This window comes from Typopeltis vanoorti, chromosome 20 (genome assembly GCF_054136105.1).
Source record: "Typopeltis vanoorti isolate ZY-2024b chromosome 20, IOZ_Tvanoo_1.0, whole genome shotgun sequence".
Lineage (NCBI taxonomy): Eukaryota > Metazoa > Arthropoda > Arachnida > Uropygi > Thelyphonidae > Typopeltis > Typopeltis vanoorti.
Window position 1 is genome coordinate 70758020 of NC_143568.1, and position 23918 is coordinate 70781937.

At 34.2% G+C, this 23918-nt stretch overlaps 1 protein-coding gene across 1 annotated transcript in view; it reads left to right on the plus strand.

Moving 5' to 3' along the window:
* LOC150095553 (proteasome adapter and scaffold protein ECM29) overlaps positions 1-23918 on the plus strand; it is a 691438-nt gene that overhangs the window by 95517 nt on the left and 572003 nt on the right. Inside the window, exons 9-10 of the mRNA XM_090409825.1 lie at positions 4304-4389; positions 4501-4579. Coding sequence (XP_090265951.1) covers positions 4304-4389; positions 4501-4579 — 165 coding nt within the window. The remainder of the gene's footprint in view (positions 1-4303; positions 4390-4500; positions 4580-23918) is intronic.

Here is a 23918-nt window from a genome sequence, read left to right on the forward strand (position 1 = left end):
ATGGATACCTGGCACTCTCCATTTACTGAATATCCACACGCATACTGGTAGATATTCATCAACAGTCGAACCACTCCCCCTCCCAACAGTATGGGATTATAAAAACTCTATATAATAGGGCAAAATTAATCACTCTGGATTTGCTGACCATATTTTGAACACCCACCTCAGCATATGCTGTAAGAAAGCTCTACTCTACTGCAGCAAATACAAACATGAGAGGCAATTCCTGGAATCTCCCTCAGTCCTGAGACTTTCCAAACTTCAACAAATTGGGATACATGAAACTGCCCCAAATTTGGGAAGCACTCATCCTCAGATCTTCAGCTTGACAGCCAAGACCACACAATTTAGCCTGCTAGGAGCACCATTTAGGACTGTAATTTGGTTGCCTTTGTTCATCCTTATTTGCCCAGTATTAGCGCCTGCCTGCACATACCATCATTTTGTGTTCCCTGATGACAATTTTACTTTGCTAAATATTAGAAGTATTAATTAAAGTTATTGTAATTAACATTCAATATATGCTGTAATTTCTTCAAAAAAAAAAAGTTAATAGCAGAAATTACTTTTATGTAGTTATGTGCAATCCAGTCATTTTTGACTCTTGGCGATCTTGTGAAGAAAGGCTCTCCATCCCGCTTCTCGACTTTTCTTCAGCAGTTGTAAGTTCAAGTTGGTAAGTTACTTGATGTTGTCCACCCAACTCTTGTGGTCTTCTTCTCCTTCTCATACCCTCCCCCCCAACATAACTGCCTTTTCTGCTCACATAAGATGTGCAGTGTACATTAACTTCTATTTAGCGATAATTGCCTCCAAGGTGCATTCTGTTTTTATACTCTCTAAAACCTTTTTATTAGTCATTCTTGCAGTCCATGGGATTTTTAAGTCTCCTCCACACCATAATTCAAGCAAATCAATTCACTTTTTGTCTTTCTTCTTAATAATCCAGCTTTCCCATCCTCACATCACTACCATTGCTTTGACAGGTCTAACTTTCATGGCCTTAACTGCACCTCTATCTTTGATAATTTTTGTTAGGTGTAGCATAGCTTGTTTTCCAATGGCTATTCTTCCTTTAATTCCATTATGTTGTCCACCTCACTCTTTTGTGGTCTTTCTTTCCTTCTCATGTCCTCAGTCTTTCCCAACATAACTTGGTCTTTCCAAATCATAAATCTTTCGACTACCTCTATCACAAATTTACCTAAATTGCCAAAAGCCATCACTTTTGGTTTGCTGATGTTGAATTTGTTTATTTTATTTTTTATTTTGTGATATCTACAAGGAGTCCAAAGACTCACCGAGAGGCCTAAATCAAGCCTTTCCCTCACATGTTTAGGTCAGGGCATTTATAGCTCACTTGCCGCACACTCAGTCATTTGTCAAAGCAAGCAAATTTACTCACAATTTCATTCCTGCATGTCATCAGACTTTTCGTATTGGTTTCTTCGATTGTAACTAATCCCTCATTAACAAGAGGGGGGGATAGGTGAAAAAGACTGTTCTTTTCAGAATATATTAAAAAAACAATAATTAAAGAGAATGATATGTTTGATTTACTAAATCAAGATTACTTGATTTACTAAAAGATGTAAAGAACAGCAAATATAATGAAGAGAAAGAATACAATACACATGAATAAAAATACTTTCAGCTGTTAAATGGATTATGAATAATTCCCATCTGTGATGTTATATGTGCGCTTGTGTTTTAAGTATCTGGGGTGGAGTGAAGAATATGTGATCCTATAAACTCTAGACTTTCATATTTGCATTTATGATGGGCATAATTTAAGAAAACCTTATGACTAGATGGAAAGTAATTTGTTTGTGAAATATAAATCACTAACAGCCACTATACTGCAGATGCAAGAAAGAGAAGTACTTTTATTGTATCACTGAATAAGGTACAGTGACATTTGCAGTCTGTCTAATATATTTGTCAACAAATATGCATTTAGCGACAACTGGGATAAAAACAGCACTACCTAATGAAATATGTCTCCTCCCACAAAAACTATGCTGCATAGACTCAAGCAAAACCATTTGTTGTACTGCCAAACACAGCATCTAACTAAAACTCAGTTGTCCTAACATTTGTCCAAATTTTCAATTACATGAAATAAATGCTTGTTCGATTGCATTTGAAATTTTTGATGTCATTAAGACAGATCACAAATGCCAACATCAAATAAAATTTTACCAAAAGGGTTACAACAAAGATGCATCATCAACTTTGTGTCAGTGAGGCTGCCTGCAAGCCCAACATGGCACACAACAAAGCAGTAATAAACTTCTACTGAAAGCATTGCAACTAACATGTTGTGAAAACTTTGCATCAAATCAGCCTGCTCCACACGACATGGAAGCGGCACAGAAACGGTAACGAGAAGTCCTGTCAGTATAATAAATGTGCGAAACACTTCATGACTTGAACGTGTTAACCAATAGAATCAACCACTCTAGATCTTTCTTAGTTTCTGCTATGAGGGTTGTATCATCTGCATATCTTAAATTATTTATTTTTCTGCCACCAATCTTAATTGCAGCTGGGTCTTTGACTAAATTAGCCACTCTCATAATATAGTCACTATAAATATTAAAAAAATAACATGGCAGTATACAACCTTGCTTCACCCTTTTTCCACTCAAACACTGACTGTTTCTCTAAAGGTTGTTTTTACTGAAGCTTCTTGGTTGTCATACCACTCTCTTATTAAGAGAATTAAATGCTCAGGTATTTCCATTTGATATCGTTACAATCCAGAGAATGTTGTGATCCATACAGTCAACTTACTTTTACACAGTAAGTTTCTTTAAATGTATGTAAATCAGATAGATTGATTTATAGTCTACAGCTGCTGTGTACTGGCTTATGCCACAGTACTAATGATTCTGAATACAGTAGGTGTTTTCTTTATGATTTCCTATGTATATACTGATCAACATCTGCTGTGCACTCGCCTGACTTGTGCTGTGTATCTTATGCTCTGAAAACATATTCCTGAATTGAGTAGCTGTATAAGTATTATTCAGCTGTATTAAACCAAAAACACACAAATTGAAATCTGATAATGATGGACCATTATAATTAGCTGTGGTTTTAGCCACTGAGTAATGCAGATTATTCTTTTGTATCACAGATTACTAGCTCATCTTTGTCACAGTTCATTTGTTTCAAATTATGGCCAAAGCAACTAATATTATGACGCCATTATATATGTCTGTTAATTGCATTGTTCTTCAGACCAGTTTGCCTGTTTTACTGGTTAAAAAACTGAGTTTTCAGTAAGCGAAAAATCCTATCACTTTCTTATAAGAGTGCTGGCTAGCTCACTTTCATTTAAAAATTCTTTATAAAGGTGTTATTTGAACCAGGTTTTTCCACCCAAAGAGCATTGCATACCAATTGAGGTGTGGAGGCTCCACTTAAAAAAACAACCATTTGTGCCTTAGTTGCAAAATCTTGGAGGGGGGGGGAGATTAATCCATTGATTTTGCCAGTAAGACATTTCAAGTTTTGGAAGTTGATGTCTATTTCTTGTATATATTCATTCAAGTAAACAATTTCTCTAATTATTTATTTACAAAAACCTTATTTGATTGTAATATTATTGCAATATTATTAAATAAATGATAAATATAAAGGTAACCAGGAATTGAATCTAATTGTTTAGAGCGATGTATGTAACTAATGCTAGTGCTGACTCTTGTTTACATCATAATGGAGTGATTCCAAAACCAGAATTTACTTTTTATGCATGGGACAGATAGACAGCGTGGGAGGAAATATCAAAGAAAAGTGGGAAATAATATTTTTGTTGTAAAGAATTATTTATGTCTAAAGGCACATGTTGATAGCCAGTGCCCTCATTTTGTATGTTCATGCTTCACACGAATTAACTGATGCAATGAAAAAGTATGAATGGCAAGTGCTTCCTCACTTGCCATGCTGTTCTGACAGAAGCTCTCCAGATATGCTGATCAGTATTCCCTAATTTGGAAAAATCACTCCTGAGAAATGTTTCACTGCCATTGATGAGGTTTCGAAGTGACCTGACATCATATTGCTAAAAATGTTTTTACTAACTTACTTGAATATTGACGACCAGTGATGAGGTTTGATGGAAGTTATACTCAGCTTGTAAATGTATTGTATTAGATAAATGTTTAACAGCAGGAGCACAGTTTTAACAGAAGTTTTAAAATTATCTTTATATATATACTTCTGCATTCTGTTGATTTATTTATAATTGAAAATCAACTATTAATCTGCAAACTCTTTCTTTCTCTGCTTTCAGATAGTATTTGAATCACTGTATGGGCAGAACACTAATATAAAATTAAAGACCATGGCAGCTCAATTTGTCCACAGTATCTGTGCAAAGTAAGCAGTAATAGTTAGTTTTTTTAATTATTTTTTTAATATATACTTGCTAGTTAAAGCATTTAATTATTTGATTAAATTCTTCTTCTTTTTTTTTTTAATATATCCTAGTTGTAGTGAAGCACGCTTATCTTCACTTGGATCAGTACTTTTATCTGGTATGCTAAAAGTTATTGCAGAATCAGCAGAGGTAAGATTATTTTAAAATTACTCAAATTTTTTGGAGATTATTATTATTTATGGGAACGTAACATTTTTGTTAATCATATGACACTAAGTTATTCATGTGCATGTTGATGGCATCATTATTGGTTAACAAAAGTAAACAAACCATTATCAAGCTTAACAGCCTAAGAAGTAGATATTCTTATTGATAAATTAATGAGAAGGTGTAAAAGGAAAAAAATATACAAAGTTCAATATAATGAAAATTAAACAAAATATCAAAATAATTGATTAGAGATGATTTTTATTGATGTTTCTAGCAGGGCAGCTGTATAAACTAGAGAATTTGGAGTAATTCTCGTAGTTAATTGGCAGGCACTTCACAATTTATAAATTATGAATTGTAGCAGGTCCACTCCCCATTTCCTTTTGATTGCTTTAAAAGCTGTTGTGATATCAGTAGCAGTATATGTTTTAAACATAGTTTATTTGTTTTTTTGGGGGAAGGGGGATAATTATATCATGAACCTGCAGTTCTAGAATTTTTATTGTTCATAAAAGTTAATCCTCATATCAGATATTTCTAATGGCCTAAATGGTTTAAATAGCTTATTGCTTGGAGACTTTGGAGGTCATATAACAAATTTGTTTTTTAGATGGTAGGTCTGCTTAGATAAGATTTAATATTATCTGTTGTTATATTTTGACCTTTGCTGCATCACTAGAACTTCTTTGTTTTCAGTATTTCATCTAATCTTAGATTTGATTATCGGGATAGGGGGTATTAAATATCCCCTGGTGTCTAAAATATATATATATTAGGTATATTCCTGATTGTGAAAGGTAGGATGAGGAAATTTTGGGTGTTTTTGCTAGGGAGAGATGTGAATGTTACAGTTAGTGTCTGTTTTTTAAGAATTCAGCTGAATTTTGATTTTTCTAGAAAACTTTTAATGTATAGGATGCAGATTGCATTTTTAAAACTATTATTGTGCTGATTGGAAATTTATAGTGTATAGTAGCCTTAACTATTTCTTGACAAGCATTCTGAGAAAAAACGAAAACACCTTCTATTTTCTATTTGGAGTTCTTGTTGGAAAGCTGCTTCTGAAAAGCAAATTTATCTCCCTGTCTCTAAGTTCAGGTGTTTGGCTTTGGTGTTTTTGATGTAATTGGGAGTCAGGTATCCCAGTGTATTTCATTTTTAACAGATGTTGCAAAATATTTAGCTAAATAGAATGCTGACTAATGAATGAATGTTAACTATCAGTGAAGACCTGCAATCGGTAATTTTATCTTAATCAAATTCTTGATATGTACTTCAGTGGGCATATAGAATGATATGATAATACTGCATGTCATTACTGACTTCCTGTCAACAATTTTCCTCCATATTAATCTGTTATCTGTCACAACTCCAATATTGTCAGATTTTAGATTTTCGTTTTCTAGGGTACTTCTTACTACCTAGATTCTGGTCTTTCTTTTTGTCTTTTTCCTGCTATCCTGGTGAAAAATACTTGTTTTGCTAACCTTTCCCATTCTGTTTAAGTGACCATACCAACTTAGATTAGCTTTGCTCATGTGTTTCTGCCCATGGGTCAGAGGCAAATCAAGTTGGTTTGTTGTATAATGAAACCTGTGGAGCATTCATGGCTAAACATACACACATAGCCACAGTAATAAGATTTTTTAATAAGTAAATATTTCGTCCTAAGTATTAGGACATCGTCAGTACAGTTAATTCAAACAATACTAGGAATCACAACAGTTAAGGCACATGCTTACAGTGGAATCCCTCTGTGCGTGCAGTAGCGTGTTATAGAATTATAGATATGTTATATCTGGGGGGGGGATTACATTAAAATGCGATAACATATATAAATTATTTTACACAATTTAGGATGAAAATTTCCCAAACTTTAGTTCATTTTTGAAATTATGGATTCTACAACCGTGTTAAAATAACTCTTTTTATTATCCCGACGTTTTGATCTTCATATCAAGATCATTATCTGAAGCATACATGAATATACAAGACAAGCTGCATTACATTTCAAACCGTAAGCTAGAGAAACAATGATTTGATCACATGCTACTCACTGGCATGATCTCTAGTGAAAAAAAAAATTTTTTTAAAAATAATAATAATAATTACATCAAGCTAAATTTAATTTATCATTACATGAATAAACATTCTTGCTTACAGATGGTTTTCCTTCCAGTAACAGTGATATCCTATTTCTATTATTACAATTGTTATTTTTGATTTAAAAAAAAAATTATTTATAAATTACAACATGAATAAACATTCTTTCTTATAGATTTTTTCTTTAACAGTAATGTCCTATTTTTTTAGTATTAAAGTTGTTATTTTAGATTTAGGATCCTGGATTTTCTACAGTCCTGTTTAGAGTTGTTCTTAGAGAGGAAGGATTCATGGGACGAATATATGTCTTCCATATGTATGGGATTTTTAGACCATCATTATTGTTCAGATTGGGGTGGTTGATAATGATCTCACAAGCTTCCTTAAATTTGCATTCATACCATGTTTTGGTGTGATGTAGACAACTAGTGCTTTTCCAGTCAATTCTATGTAAGGTATTCAGGGCGTGATCAGAAAGGCCAGTTTCACCATAATTATTATATTTGACGTGTCGTTTATGTTCTTTTTGTCTGATCGGAATTGTGCGTCCTGTTTCTTCTATGTATGGTATGTTGCAGGTGCAGTAAATACGGCATACTTGAGGGTGGGCCAGCGGAGGGAGTGGGTCTTTGGATGAGTTGAGTAAGCTTTTTAATTTTGCAGGAGGATTAAAGGTGGCTTGTATTTTTGTAGTACTCTGTTTATTTTGTCTGATGTCCCTTTAATTTAGAGAATGGTTATAGTTTTACTGTAGTCTGGTTTGTCTTTGTTTTTTATTGAGGTCTTGTAGAGAATTTTGTTAATAGTGTTTTGGCTGTATCCGTTTTTTTTTTTTGAAAAGTATTGCTGATCACTTTAAATTCGTTTTTTAGTGCCTGTTCGCTGGAGCAGATCTTCAGAGCCCTGTTTTTTAGGGTATTGATGACACCTAGTTTTTGTGTTGGGTGGCGGTAGGAGTTTATGTGTATATGTTACCGCTAAAGTGCAGAAATCAGTTATTCTGCAGATTATCTAGGTATTGTGCAGATTAACTAGGGTGATCCGTTAACGTGCAGAAAATTGTTTCTTTTCTCAAATTACCTAGGTAATCTGCAAATTACCTAGATAATCTGCACATTACCTACTAGGCACTCGTTAAAGTGAAAGTAAGATCTCTGCTGAAACAACAGCAACGTTTCTGTACGCTTAAATTAACATAATATTATTTATTTATTTTTCGATATCTAAAGAATCAAGTTAATACAATCAAACAATCAACAAATTAGTTGATAGAATCAATCATCAATCAATTAAAAAACTATAATACAAAGAATCAAACGGTTTAAAATATTATTACAATTAAGGAAATGAATTTGTAAAACATATGACACTGGCGAAACCAAACTAAAAGTGGAGGGAGAGGGGGGAAGGAGTAGGGAAAGGAAATGAGAGAAACAAACTTTTGAACTTTAACGATACGGAAGCCATTAATGTGCACATTACCTAGGTAAAATGCGGAAAACTTTTGATTCCGCATGTTAACGGAGCAAATCAGATAATCTGCAGATTAGCTAGGTAATGTGCACATTAACAGCTTTCGAGCTTTAGCGGTAACATATATATTGGCCAGTATGTGTCGGTTTCCAGTAAACAGTGAAGGAAAGATTGAACGAGGGAAGACGTGCGACAAGTGTATCTAGAAACGGCAGTGTGTTATGTTTTTCAATCTCAATTGCGAACTGTATGCGTTTGTGTTGCTTGTTTAGGTGGCTAAGGAATGTGTCTAGTGTCTGGCAGCCATGAGACCAGATCGCAAAAACATCGTCAACATATCTAAGCCAGACTTTGGGTTTTAAAGGGGAGGACCTAAGGCAAGTTGTTCAAAATGTTCCATATAAAAGTTAGCAATTGGGGGGGGATAATGGCAAGTCCATGGCTGTGCCTTCTTTTTGTAGGTAGAAAGCGTTTTGCCATACAAAATAACCAGAATGTAATACATGCGCAAAGAGCGCCGTGATATCTGGAGGAAATTTGTTCTGTAAAAGAAAAATTCTGTCATTGATTGGGACATTCATAAAGAGGGCAGAGACATCAAAACTGACTAATAGGTCATCTTTTTCTAATGTAATGTCTTTGATGATGTTTATGAAGTGTTGTGTGTTTTTGATATAGAAGGGGGAATGACCTACCAGCTCCTTGAGTGTTGCCGTTAATTTTTTGGCTAAGTAATAAGTCGGGCTATCAATCTCTTCGACTACAGGCCTTAGAGGTATGTTTTCTTTGTGAATTTTCGGTAGCCTGTAAATTATCAGTGAACAAGCATAGTGTGGAAATAGTTTTTTGACCGTATCTTCGGGCCATGTGATAATTGACTTAAGTAGATTCTCTGTTTTCTTTTTTATTCTATTAGTTGGGTTATAGTTAACTAATTGGTATTTGTTATTGTCCGAGACCAGCAGATTCATTTTTTCCACGTGGTTCGGTTTAAGATAACGGTGGCACTTCCTTTATCTGCTGTGGTTATTAAGATATTCGGATTTGACTTTAGTGATTTTATTGCTGTTAATTCTTGTTGAGTTAGGTTGCTTGTTATTGTTTTGTTATGATTTAAAATGTTGGCGGTTTCAAACGTATTTTTTTCTGCTTTGTTATTTGGGATGAATCTTAGGCCTCTTTAAAAGAAAGGATCCCAAACTTTAGAAATAGTAAGAACGTCATTACAGTTCAGAGTGGTTTCTTTTCATAAAGAAAGTGCTGAAGCCCTACTGTGACATAGGGCTTCAGCACTTTCTTTATGAAAAGATTGGTAAGAGCATACAAGAAAATATCAGGAAGGTGGCAAAATGTTCTGGAGGCTATTGAAAATGTTAAGAAATGGAGAAAGAATCCAGTAATGACCAGAAATGCTCAAATATGGAGGTACACTCATACCTCACTATACGGCCGAGATATGTTCATGGAAAGTCGGTCACAAAGCGAAATGCTGTATAACGAATCATTTATTTCCATATAAAGCCGTTTAAATTCGGTAAGATCCGTTCCAATTTTTATAAAAAAATAGAAAATCATTGGGTTTCTGGTTGAAAATGCATTTTTTATTTAATTTAAAATACCGTTTACATTAGTTATTAATAAAAACAAAAGTATAATTCTATAATACTAATAAAATAAAATGAAATAAAACACAAATAATAAATGAACGGTTTTTTTTAATTTTCGAATCAGTCTGATGATAAATTGCACGACATCTCTTTGTTAGTGTCACCATCTGTTGTCTGAGGACCTGGTTTAAAAAATTTGTCCAACGTTTGTTGTATTGAGTCCCTTTTCTTTTCTTTTTGCAATTCTTTGTAGCAGTTAATAACTATGTTAATGCCGCGAGAAACTTTGGTGCTGCGTTCTTCATTAGGATCGTTTTGAAGTAGGATTTTTATTCCTTGTTTGAAATGAGTAAGCGCATTTGATAAATCCTTTGAGGTTAATTGTTGGCAAACAACTGGCTCTTGTTGTTCCTCATCAAATGTACAGTTTGTTTCTAACTGTATTAATTCTTTGTTAGAAAGTGGTTCTCTATCAGCATCTAGCAAATCGATTACATCACATTCTTCCACATCCTCAAAACCAAGTTCATTTGCTAGGTTCAATATATTTTGTCTAATTTCAGAAAGGGGTTCAAATTCAGAATCATTACTTGTAATTCATTCTGGCCAAATTTTTTTATACACATGGTTCATTGTGGTTGATTTCAACTCATTCCATGATTTGCTAATGTTGTCCACAGCATCTTTGATTTTGAATTTTTTCCAGAACTCTTTAATTGATGATTCATCATTGGTTTCATTTATAAGTTTTTGAAAGGTTCTAAATAATATGACTTAAAAGTAGCTATTGCACCCTGATCCATTGGCTGGATTAGGGCTGTTGTTTTTTTAGGTAGATATTCAATCTCCACATCTTCAGATAATTCAGATAAGTTAACTGGATGCCCTGGAGTATTATCCAATAGGAGCAAGAATTTGTTACTTAAATTTTTCTCCTGCAAGTATTTTTTGACATCAGGGTAAAAATAATTTTTGAACCAATCTTCGAAGAGTATTTTGGTCATCCAAGCTATTTTGTTGGACCTCCAAATGACGGGCAATTGTTTCTTGTTCAATCCTTTTAAAGCTCTTGGATTTTCAGAAGCATATACAAAAGCAGTTTTAGCTTAAAATCCCCTGTTGCATTCGCACCAAGGAGCAAAGTTAATCGCTCTTTGGACACCTTATATCCAGATGCAGCCCTTTCGTTCTTTGAAATGTCATTTCTTTCAGGCATTCATTTCCAATAAAGTGCTGTTTCGTCCACATTAAAAACTTGTTGAGGAACGTATCCACCTCTTTCAATAATTGATTTCAAAAATATTTGAATAGGCTAGAGCTTCATCAACGTCGCACTAGCTGCTTACCTTTCATTTTAATATTATGCAAATTATGGTGATTTTTAAATTTTTTAAAACAGCTGCGACTTGCTAGAAAAGTTTCATCTGCCGGACCTTCACTGGTATCTTCACTCTTCAAATTTTTAAAAATACTTTTCACCTTTTCCTGGATAGTCATTTGGATCATTGGCATCCTCCATTGATTGTTGTCTTCAATCCATATGTTTAATAATTTTTCCATTCTTTCCATATTGCTACTTCTTTGGCGTGTCAATTTTGAAACAAACACTTAAAGGTGCAGCTGACTGTGAATGTGCATTAATTTTTTCTTTGTTAGTGCGAATTGTTTGAACTGTAGACTTTGCAAGCCCCAATGCCTTACATATATCAAAAATTTTTTCAGAAGCTTCAGTGCAACGCAAAACATCTAGTTTAGTCTCTAGTGAGACAGATTTTTGGCTTCTTTTTTTAACTCCATCACTCTCCAAATTTAAAGACTGTTTCGGGCTCATGTTTCCCCCAAATACATACTGGATTCTATTTAAAAAAACAAAAAATAACAGTTATAATGTACACACTTTAACATGAACTGTATTTACATACAAATACATATTACGTACTTATCAACAATGTTTATAGTTGACACAGAATGCAAGAAGAAACAAACACTTCTACTTTTGATACTGAGGATTTACCTAATTTACTAAACTGATCACTAAATGCATCTACTCATGAGCACATTTACAGAAGGCGGGGACGAATTATGTGCTATGCAAAGATTGTGCGACTACAAGACGACACAAGTAGCGTTCCTGTGCGGAGCGATGCAGCCGGTCTAGAACACATGACAAAAGATGTACACAGGGGATTTCCCTACTTTATGGCTATATATTGAAAAATTCTAGGCCATAAATCGAAACTTAGTCATAATTACACAAGGCTGTTATAGCGAAAAGCCGTATAAAGAGAGCCGTATAGAGAGGTATTAGTGTATAAAAGTTTTATAGTGACTACATAATTCTGACCTGGTGATAGATGACTGGAGTAATCTCAAGGTATCCATCTGTAAAAAGGGAAATAAAATTATGTGTAGAATTACAGGGGAATTTCCTATTGGGTTGTAAGGTTTATGAAAACATTTGAGAAAAGGCTGAGACAAATTGTGGGAAGGGAATCTTGGCACATTAAATTCAGGCCACATACAGTTTACCAGGATTAGGTTTTTACTATAATACAAATAGTTGAAAAATCATGAGAATATAATAAGGATCTATAAGTAAGATTTGTAAAACTGGAAAAGGCATTTGGACAAAAACACTAAGAGAAAAGTTGATCAAAACACTGAAATTATATGGTATAAATGGGACATTATTATGAGCAGTACATGGTCTATATTTGAGCTGTACAGTAACAGAATTGAAAGAGGTATAGGAAGATGGTTTAATGTTAGTGAGACAAGTATGCACATTACCTCCACTGTAATTTATCATCTAAATACCAGGTTCCCAATCTGTGGTTCACGACCCACAAGGGGAAGCAAACTGTTTTTTTTTTTTTTTGGGGGGGGGGGGGTGCCGCAATTATTTTTAGATGCAATAATATTTTTATAGGAAATTTTACCACGAACGTTTTCAACACTTATTTATTGGGGAAAAAAAAGTTGCTTACTTAGCAGATATTTTTAGCTAAATAAGCTGAACCTGAAACTTCAGGGAAAGGAAATTGACATTATCCAATTTCAAAACAATCTTCAGGCATTTGTATCCAAGCTGCAAAACTAGTGTTGGAAAGTAAATCTTGGAAACACTGCCATGTGGTAGAGCGATTTGAAAGTGAACTGGATAAGAATCTAAAGGAGGAGATTACTGGGCACCTTGAATCTCTTGAAAAGGAATTTCAGCGGTACTTCCCTGAAATTCCTTTCTCTGCTTCCCCTTCCCTGAATGTAACCAGCACTCCCAATGAAATTTGAGTGACAACAGGATGACTTCTTGGATCTGTGAAATGATACTTCAGTGCATAATTTGTTTTATGACAAATTGCTGACTCAGTTCTGGTGTGCTATTTATTAGTCATATTCAGATGTCACTATGCTTGCCTTTAGAGTTTTACTTCCATTTGCCTATACACCCTTTGTGAGAGTGGATTTTCAACGTTTCTTCATATCAAAACAAAGGCAAGAAACAGACTGAATGTTGAGGATGACATGAGGTTGGCTTAACGAACACTCAGCTCGAATTTTGCTGGTTGCCCAGATGCAAGTACAACCATTGCATTAAATGTTAGTTAAAATTATTATTAACTAAATATTAAATATTAAATATTTAGTTATTAACTTAATATTAAATATTAGGTTAGAATTATATTCCGAAAAATCTATTTTTAGTGTGTTTTCTTTACCTTATTAAAATATCTTTTTATGCAAATATGGTGGGGGTTGCAGGTTATTATAAAAGGGGTTGCAACCCTAAAAAGATTGGGAAACACTGATCTGAATGGATCACATTATGAAGAAAAGTAACATCATTAGGCCTGATATTAAAATTAGAGATATTCAACTCAGCTCTTTACTTTATGCAGATGTTAAACTGTTAAATATGTCTGTGGGGTGCCCAAACTAAATTAAATAACTTTTGTAATAAATTTGATATGAAGATCAGCAATAAAAAAAGACAAAGCCTACAAAAATAGACAGGAACACTGAAAACATGAACTCTATCTTGAATGAAGAACCTGTAAAACAAATAAAACATTTGAACTATTTAGGCACTATTTTTAGTGAAGAAGACAAATGAAATATGCAAATAGCTAGACAAAAAAGCTGGCATAACAGGAAGTTAACTGAATAAATTTATATGGAATAAGAGAGAAATTTGTCAAACCACTAAACTAGCAATATTCAAGACAGTGTTGAAACCAGTTTCAACTTACTGATCCCAGAAGAATAAACAAGTCACTAGTGGTGTGCCCAGAGGTCTGTTTTGGAGCCATTATTGTTTAATTTATATGTAAATGACATTGGAAGTGGCTTAAATGGTGATATACAGTTGTCTGCAGATGATGTAACATTGGGGAGAGTTATGAGAAGTAGAGCAGATGTTGTAGCTTTGCAAGAGGACTTGAATAGGACTGTCTGAATGGGTAAGTGTGAGGGAATGTCAGTGTATTGTGGCAAAGCATAGGGTTTTAAAATTTAGGAAGCAAAGATGGGATGCAGAGTAAGGTGGGAATACCTTATAGGAGATGGAGGAGATGAAAGATCTGGGAATGATGGTGGATAGGGACTGGACTTGAAATTTTGTGGACATTTTGCTAAAATTGTGAGGACAATGTAGTAGATTATGGGAATGATGCAGAGAACACTAACATGTAAAAGAAAGGATGTGATGATTCCACTGTACAAGGCTTTGATCAGACTGCATATGGATTTGGTTGCTTGGTTTTCCAAAGGATAATGAGCTGTTGGGGAAGGTTCAGTGATGATTCACTAAGTCGGTTTTAGGTTTCTTAGCGAATGGAAGGAAGAAGGGTGGGACATGATTGAGACATAAAAGTTGGTAAGGGGTAATTACCAGATTAAATGGATTAGATTTTTCACAGAATGTCTGGATACAAGGAGAGAACAAGAGGCTATCCCTGGAAGATGCATAAGGAGAGTGTGAGGAGTAGATTCTTTGCGTGGAGAGTGGTGGGTGATTGGAATGCATTACCTAAGAGTGTGAGTGCAGAGACAGTGAATGCATTAAAGTCAAGATATGGTGAGCTGTGCATATGAGAGTGGGACCTTCTGTGATGAGTCTCTTGACTCCACGAAGGTCTGATGACGATAATAATAATATGCTTTATATTCCAGCTGGTATGAAATTTCATCGTGTGCAATTCTTTTTATTTTAGGTTAAGCCAGTAAGAATACAATTTAGTAGCTAGATCCCAAATTGCTAGTCCACCCTCATTCTTTTGGTATCTAGATAGATATCTAATAACAAAGTGCATCATGAGAAGATTAGAATTGGACATTAGATCAGAAGTCTGGAAGTTCTCTACATTCCTTGAAAGGCTATGCAGAGGTCGGTTTTTTAGAAAACATGCCATATCAATTCCAATTTTCTTGTAATTGTTAAATCCCCTCCACATGAGCAACCTGTTTATGGTGGAGGGGATCTGCCAGTGACGATACTGATCCTTTTTGTTCTTATTTTTTTCTATGCTTTTCTTCCCATATTCTTTGCTCTTGTTCTTTTTTTTTTAACTATCCTGTCTTCCAGACAACCATCACTGGGATCTAACACCTTGCCCCCATGTTTGCCATGCAGTGTTGATCACTTGGCTAATAGGCCAAGGTGTCAAGAGTTGCAGTATGCTTCTCCTTTCCCATGGTCCAAGGCTTGCTGCAGTGCCTGTATAGTATCTGGTATAGCCCTGGCTTTCTGCTCCTGAGTGCAGTTACTGCTTGCTGGAGAGTGACATCTGTATGTTGCTTGTGAGTGAGAAGTGGTGCTGAATCAAACACCTTCTGAGAATGAATAATTTTTCATCCTCTTGTTTATCAGGAGTCCTCAACAAGTTCCAGGCAAGTTCAGAAATCATAGAATTAACAACAGAAAATCAAAGTAAGAAACAAAACAGAAGCTGCAATAAATACACCACTGTTTTTAATCGTATACCCAAACAAGTGAATATCCAATCGGAAAAATGTCACACTTCTTCATTCAGGAGGGTTTGGAAGACTTGGCAGATATCCAAAATCTGTACAAAAAAAACTGCATTCAGGAGGGTTTGGAAGACTTGGCAGATATCCAAAATCTGTACAAAAAAAACTGCATTCAGGAGTTATCATTATTGAAGCAGTTACAGCAGCACAATCAGAAAAACTTCTCATGCAATATCTATCAGGAGAATACCAATTACAGTTATCCCCCAACATTCCATGAGCACCACCATCACCACATACACGCACACACAAAACTATATTTATGGAAGTGTAATATATATATCAGAGTGGGATATCCTTAATGTCCCCAATGAAGAGATATGCCCTGAACTCGAGGACCAAAAGGTGACAACCATAAGAAGAATCCTGATGTGTTGGGATGGCATCTGATTCCCATCATAAACATTATCCTTACCTTCAACAAACCAAAACCACAAACATCTGTCAAAGCAAAATATCTCAACTGTCCAGTAAGGTTCTATACCCCAAATCCCTTACCGTGCTTTAAATGCCAAAAGTATGGTTATTCTCACACTGCCTCTCATAGCTCTACCATTTGTGTCCAGTGTGGCATTAAAGATAATGAGAATAAAGACTGTAAGAGCAAAATACCAAAATGCTTTAACTGTAAGGGAGACCACTGTTATACTCTAGAACCTGCGAAAGGTGGAAGGATGAAAAGAAGATACTAAACTCAAAAATAGAGCAATGTATTGCATATCAGGAGGCCCTGCTTCAACAGTACCAACAATGTCTGCTAAACCTTCTTATGCAGAGGCAACCATAAAGTGTTGGTTGGGATGTCGACATGTTTATCAATCTTGCCTTCTCATAACTACAATATCCTTGAAAGCTATGACTTGCTCACTATCTCCTTTGAGCAAATGATAGAGAAAAATCATTATGAACTTACTCCTGAAAACATGCCAGAAAAGATCCTACTACATGAAAATCCTCTTTGTAAAAAAATAATGGAACATGCACCACAGAAAATCAGACATTCCTTCAGATCCTTTATTTAAAATGGGCTGTCAACAGATAGCATGGATTCCTCTGCTCCCCTCAGGAAGATAAAACAATATACTGGGTGCCCTAGAGGAAGCAGAATCTGAAGACTTGGATGTTTTTTTCATAAGAAGAAATGATAGATACTGACCATCCACAATTCTCAAAAAAGAAAAAAAATCGAAGACTGATGAAAACACTTCTCAACATAGAAAACCAGATGATACCACCAAAAAAGAAATTATAGAAACATTCCTACATTTGAATTATTGTGGATTCTATTTCTTAACCCATAAGCCCTCAATCCATTCTCATAGACAGCATTATGCAGACTGTTCACCATCTTGGTCACTTATGTCTGGATCCTCTCCACTGCTTCTCTATTACAAAGAAACCCAAGTAACCAGACCTGAGAAATATGAAGATGTGGATGTATCAAGACCTTATAAAGAAGAATAACAACTTTTTTTTTATCTCCACTTGTTAGTGTGTTCTTCAGTAGCTAAGTAATCCTATGAGATATTGGCAACTTTAGCAGTATGCTCTCTGAATTTCAACTCTTCATCTACTACTACCAAATCCCTAGCTTCATCTATTTCCTGGAGTATGGTTCCATCAATGATATTCTTCCATCATGATATTCCTTCCACATAATCTTCTTATGGAGCTCTTGCTTGATAAGGTTATACATCCATTTCATTCCCATGTTATTTGTTCTTCGAACTCAGTGGGGCTTAAAAGCTGTATGGAGGTTGTAATAAAATTTGTAATAATATGGAGATTGTAATAAAAATAATCAAGTCCTTCCCCATTCCCTGACCATCTCCTCAGGACTTCAGAAATGCCATCACCATACCTTACATCCGTGGCACATCAGAAAAAATAGCCAGATTGTTAAAAAAGTACAACCTCCATACAGCTTTTAAGCCCCGCCGTAAACTTGCTACCATTATTCGTTCCACCAAAGATCAGCTCCCTCCCCTCAATGCCTGGAGTATATAGAGTACCTTGTTCCTGTAAGCTTGCTTACTTCAGAAAGACAGGCAGATCAGCAACCATCCAATTAGAAGAACACAAGTCATACATCATGATTATGGTCAATCTGGCCTTACAGATCATGTTTTGGATACAACCTATAGAATCTCCTGGGAAAAAACCACCATGCTCCACCATAGTAAATTCAATAAAGAAAGACTGTTCTTTGAATCTGCATCTGCACTCAGGAATCAACCTAATTTAAACAAATATGGTTGCATAAAACTTCCCAAAATTTGGGAAACATTAATTATCAGAGATCCCTCTTTACATCCTAGGCCGCCTGCAAACACCCGTAGAGGGTGCACTACCTAGATAGGACTTTAGTTTCACTCAGGTTGTTACAAAACGTTTTTTGTAATCCCTGAAGATGGCTCTGTGACTGACATGAAATATTGAAAGCATTAAAATTTGTTTTAATCCTTTCTCAGTGCTGATAATATTCCATTAAACCTCCAACATGAAGTGTTCTGAAACATCTTAATATCCATCTGCTAAGTAAAGTAATTTCCACTGAACTTGGTGTTCATATCTTCTGGTGATTCTTAATGTTAAAAGAAGCTATTAAATCTGTTGGTCTTTTAATTAATTTTTTTTTTATTTTTAACAACAAAAAAAAATATTCCATTCAAATCCGTACACATTGCATGGTATTATCTAACTTTTGCTAGCCTATTGTAATACCAATTACTGAAAATTTGTGTATGTATACAAACACTTGCTACGAACTGTCACTTAAAACTATTAAGGTCTTTTATGAGGAGGGCAAACCATGTAAAATGTGTAATGTCCCATGTGTTAAGTTTGTCAGAGGAAAAACTCTCTGAGGAATTGTTTTATTATACGGTTCCCTCTACTGAAGAAAGATGACAGTTTATTGATATCTGCTGAAGTATAATAAGTATAATTCTTGAACTAGAAAAGTATCACACAACATATTAGATCCCATTACTATTGCAAAGCACCAGTGAATTTTAGCAGTGAATAGTACAAATTTAAATAATCATCATCATCATACGTATCAAGGATTTAGGCCTAGTATGGCCTGTTCCGGCCTTAGAAGTCATCGTTGAATCGTTTAAGAGGACGTCCTGGTTTTCTTTTTCCTAATGGCTTGTACTTTAAGGCTTGTTTTGGTAAGCTTTCTGTTTTCATTCTTTGAATGTGTTCCATCCATCTATGTTTATATTTTTTAATTTTTTCAATTACTGGTTCTTGGTTTAATTCTTTCATGATATCTTCGTTTCTTTTGTGATCAAATAAGGTATACTTTGCAGTTTTTCTCATAAACTTCATTTCTGCTGTTGTTAATCTTTGTTTGTCTTTTTGTTTTATTGTCCAGATTTCACTTCCATACATTAAGACCGGTAGGGCTAAAGTATTGTATACTTTTAGCCTGGTTTGTTTTTGAACTAGGTTTGGTTTAAACATAGAGTTAATTACTCCTGTTATTTTTAAATATTTTGCAATTTTTATGTTTATATCTTTTTCATTTTCATAAGTGATCATACATCCTAGGTAGTTAAATGAATTCACCTGTTCTAAGATCTTGTTATCTAATACTATTTTAGTTCTTGCTGGATCTTGTCCTTTTAAGACCATAGTTTTTGATTTTTCCGTTGATATTATCATACCATAATCTTTGGATATCTTATTTAGATTTAAAATAGCTTTCTGTAAGTTATCTTCAGAATTTGTAATAATTATTTGGTCGTCTGCAAAGAGGAGAGTGTTTAAGTTAACTGTAGGTGAAAGTTTAATTCCTTGATGTAAATTTTTACTCCATTTTATTATTATTTCATTTAAGTAGATATTAAAAAGAGTTACTGAGAGGGGACATCCCTGTCGGACCCCTTGGTTTATCTCTCTTGTATATGATAGCTCATGATTTAATCTTATTTGTATTTGATTATTTTCATATATACTTGTGACAGCTTTTAGGATATTATTTGGTATTTGTCTTTCTTTTAATATGTTAAATAAAATGTTTCTTTTAACTTTGTCAAATGCTTTTTCAAAGTCAATAAATGCAATATGTGTTTCTAAATTATATTCTTTTCTTTTCTCTATTATTAATTTTAGGCAGAAGGCTGGGTCTATACATGATCGTCCTTTTCTAAATCCATTTTGTACCTCTAGAATAAAGTTTTCGGAATATTTCATTAGTTTGTTATTTAAGATTCTGCTGTATATTTTGTAACATGAATTTAGTATACTGATACCTCTATAGTTTTTAGGGTCATCTCTATTACCTTTCTTAAAGATAGGAATCACAATTGCTTTTTTCCATTCTATTGGGGGGATACCAGTTGAGTAAATTTTATTTAAAAATAATAAGAGTCTTCCTTTGAATCTTGTTCCTGCGTATTTATATAGTTCTGAACCTAGCTTATCTTCTCCAGGTGATTTTCCATTTCTTGTTTCTTTCAGGTTGATTTCTAATTCTTCTTCAGTTATTTCCTTTTCATTTTCGTTAATTGTTTGCCAGTTGTCTTTTTTAAAATATTTGTCTGTCCACAGTTCTGTGTAGTAATTTAGTAATTCTTCTAATTTCAATTCGGTGTTTAATTTTATGTTTTCTTTGGTATCTGCATTTAGGTGTTTCAAAATCTTATATACATTGGGTCTTATTTTATATAAATCATGTTCTAAATTAGAAACAAATTTATTCCATGATTCTCTGTCTTTTTCTGACTTCTCTTTTAGCTATGGCTCTTATTCTTTTATATTCCATTTCATCTTCTAATCTTTTACTGCTTAACCATTTGTGATAGGCTTCTTTTTTTCTTTTTGATTATTTCTTTGATTGTATCATCCCAGATCTTCAGTTTTTTTCGTTTATTGAATTTTTTGGTCTTTCCTAAGCTTTCATTTGCTGCTGCATTTAGTATCGTTTTTATATTAAGCCATTCTATTTCTATTTCTTCATTTTGTTTTATTTTATCTAGATACTGGTTAATTCTTTGTTCGTATAGCCATTGTACATTTGTGTCATTCAATAGTCTAGTTTTATAAACAAATGTTTCAATTTTTCAATTTAAATAATAAAGTTTGTTTAAATCATAACAATAAATTGCAACTTTAAATCTTAAAAAAATAAATGTGGTGAACTATGTATAAATATGATGGACTATGTAACAAGTAAATAAAAAATACTATATATATTTCATTCGAAGGGCTGATGCAGCAGCACAGCTTCATTATCAAATGCAAGATATTTAGTGAACTTGAGCTTGGAGCACTGAAAACTCAAGATGTAAAAGGAGACTACTGACCCTGAACTAACCAAGAATATGAATGAAGCAGAACCAGATTCCAGCATGCAGAATACTGAAAATGTTGAAAATATACAAATACAATGGAACCTCGGTTGTCGAACGACTCTCATGTTGAACAAATCGGTTCCCGAACATATTTTCCGAACAAAAAATGCACCGGTTTCCAAACAAAATCTTGGTTCCCGAAGAGGCAAACCGACAACCACGTGCTCCATGGGCTGAGATGTAAAGCGGGAAAGTGGCAGACTCCACTCAGTGTAGACACACCTGCTCAGCCCTGCAGTGCATTTTTTTGTTTTTCTTTGTGTTTTTTTTTTTTTTTTTTTTTTCATAAATCACTACTCTCCTCCGTATAGTTAAAGCAAAGTTAAATTTTCGTCTATGTTTTATCTGTTTATCATGTTTATTCTTTTTGTGTAAGATTTTATGCATTTTTGTTGTTTTTGTATACAATTTTATGTATGAAGTACTGTTATAAAGGTTTAAATAAGCAGTCATCTGGGTTTTGGGAATGGATTAATTCATTTTACATTAATTTTTATGGGAAAATGGTTTCAATTTTCAAACAAATTGGTTCCCAAACAGCCTTCAGGAATGAATTATATTCAACAATTAAGGTTCCACTATAGTTGAAAGGAATCTAGAGAAGGAACAAGAACTCTCCACAAAAATTATCGAGCAAATGAACAACACCTGGAATGAGTTAGGCTTCCAGTATTGAGGCAAGTACCTCAACAAAAACTGAAGGAACTTCTACAAGAACCAATACTGTTGCAATGGCTATTCCTACTGGAACTATCGACTAATGAATCAACTTATGTACTCAATAGCCTACATCGTAACATCTGAATTAGACTATAAGATTAGTAAACCCAAAAGCAGTAAGGCTCAGGAACCAAAGCGGAAGCATCGACTGGAGAATAAAATTCTTAAACTCAGAGCAGACATGAGCAACTTGAAAAACCTTAAGGAAAAGAAGCTGAAAAACACGAAAACCTGAAATAACCTCATAAAGAAATATAATATTGGAACATGACCTATTGATAAAGTACTAGAGGAACTGAAGCAAAAAATAGTTGCAGTTGCAGCTAAAATAATAAGATTCAGTGCACGTATTGAATAGTATAAGCAAAATTCGATGTTTTGCGCAAATCGGCACCAATTTTACAAGAAAATTGATTGCTGCAAGAATGCTAATCTAAATGAAAATATAAATACTACAGACAAAGAAAATACACTTACATTTTGGCAAAGCCTATGGGACAACCCTAAGAGGCACGATAATAAGGCAAAGTGGATTGAACAAATTAAGAACGAAAAATGAACCAACTGAAAATAACAACTGAAATGGTTCAAAAGCAAGCTAAAAGGATAAAAAAAAATTGGCCAACACCCTGGAAGGATGAATTACATGGCTACTGGTTGAAATATCTGACGGGCTTACATGAAAGACTTGTTAATCAATTTAACGATGTTTTAGGAGAACAAAGCCAAGAAGAGTGGCTCACAGCAGGGAAAACGTTTTTGATCATAAAGGATAAAGAAAAAGGTCCAAAGCCAGAAAACTTCCGACCAATAACCTGCCTCCCAACAATTTTTAAGCTACTCACAAGCATACTAGCTGATGAAATATACAGCTGTCTTAAAGTAAATTCTCTTTTTCCAATTGAACAAAAAGGTAGCAGCAAAAATTCAAGAGGCACAAAAGACCATTTGCTGATTGATAAAATGATTTTCAAAATTGCAAATGTAGAAAAAACCAACCTTTATATGGCTTGGATAAATTATAAAAAAGTGTTTGATTCAGTGCCTCTTAGTTGAATTTTAAAATGCACAGAACTCTTCAGTATTATCAAAAACACAAACATTTTTGCAAACCAGCATGAAAAATTGGAAAACAACAACATTGGTTCTGAATAGAGAAGAAATTGGGGAGGTAAACATAAAAAGGGGCATCTTTCAAGGAGATTCATTATCTCCTTTATTGTTTATCTTGTCATTGATCTTAACTAGAATTTTAAATAAAACTGCTCATGGTTATCAAACTGTGCAAAAAAGTATAAAGATATCTCACCTTTTATACATGCATGATATGAAACTGTATGCAAAATCAGAGAATGAACTCGGATTGCTTAATACTGTGCACATATTCAGTCAAGATATATCAATGGATTTTGGCTTAGACAAATGTGCAGTTGCTGGAATAACAAGAGAAAAGTTTGAAGATCTGAATGAAATCGAGCTGCTCAATGGTGAAAAAATCAAGGCAATAAAATTCGAAGATAGCCACAAATATTTGGGAATTTTAGAAGCATCGGAAATTTTGCACAATAAGATCAAAGAAAAAAACTAGAGCAGAATACATAAGGTGACTAAGAAAACTCCTTAAGTCAATGCTTAATGCTGGAAATTTGATAAAAGCAATTAACACCTGGGTCATACCTGTTCTGAGATATTCAGCAGGCATTGTTGAATGGACTGGAGGTGGAGAATTTAGACCAAAAATTTGAAAATGAATGACAATGCACCATGCCCTCAATCCTCGTAGTGACATTGATAGGCTCTATCTGTCACTTAAAAAAAGGAGGCAGAGGATTATTACAAGTAAAGCAAGTTTTTGAAGAAGAAAAACGAAATCTGAATACTTATCTGCAGCAAACTATGGAAAAATTTCTAATTCAGGTAAGAGGGTTTATTTAAACCCATGGAAAAAAAAATTGGAGTACAAGACTAACCAAGTAAAAGTGAGAACTGAAAGATGGAAAAATAAGGCATTGCATGGAAAAT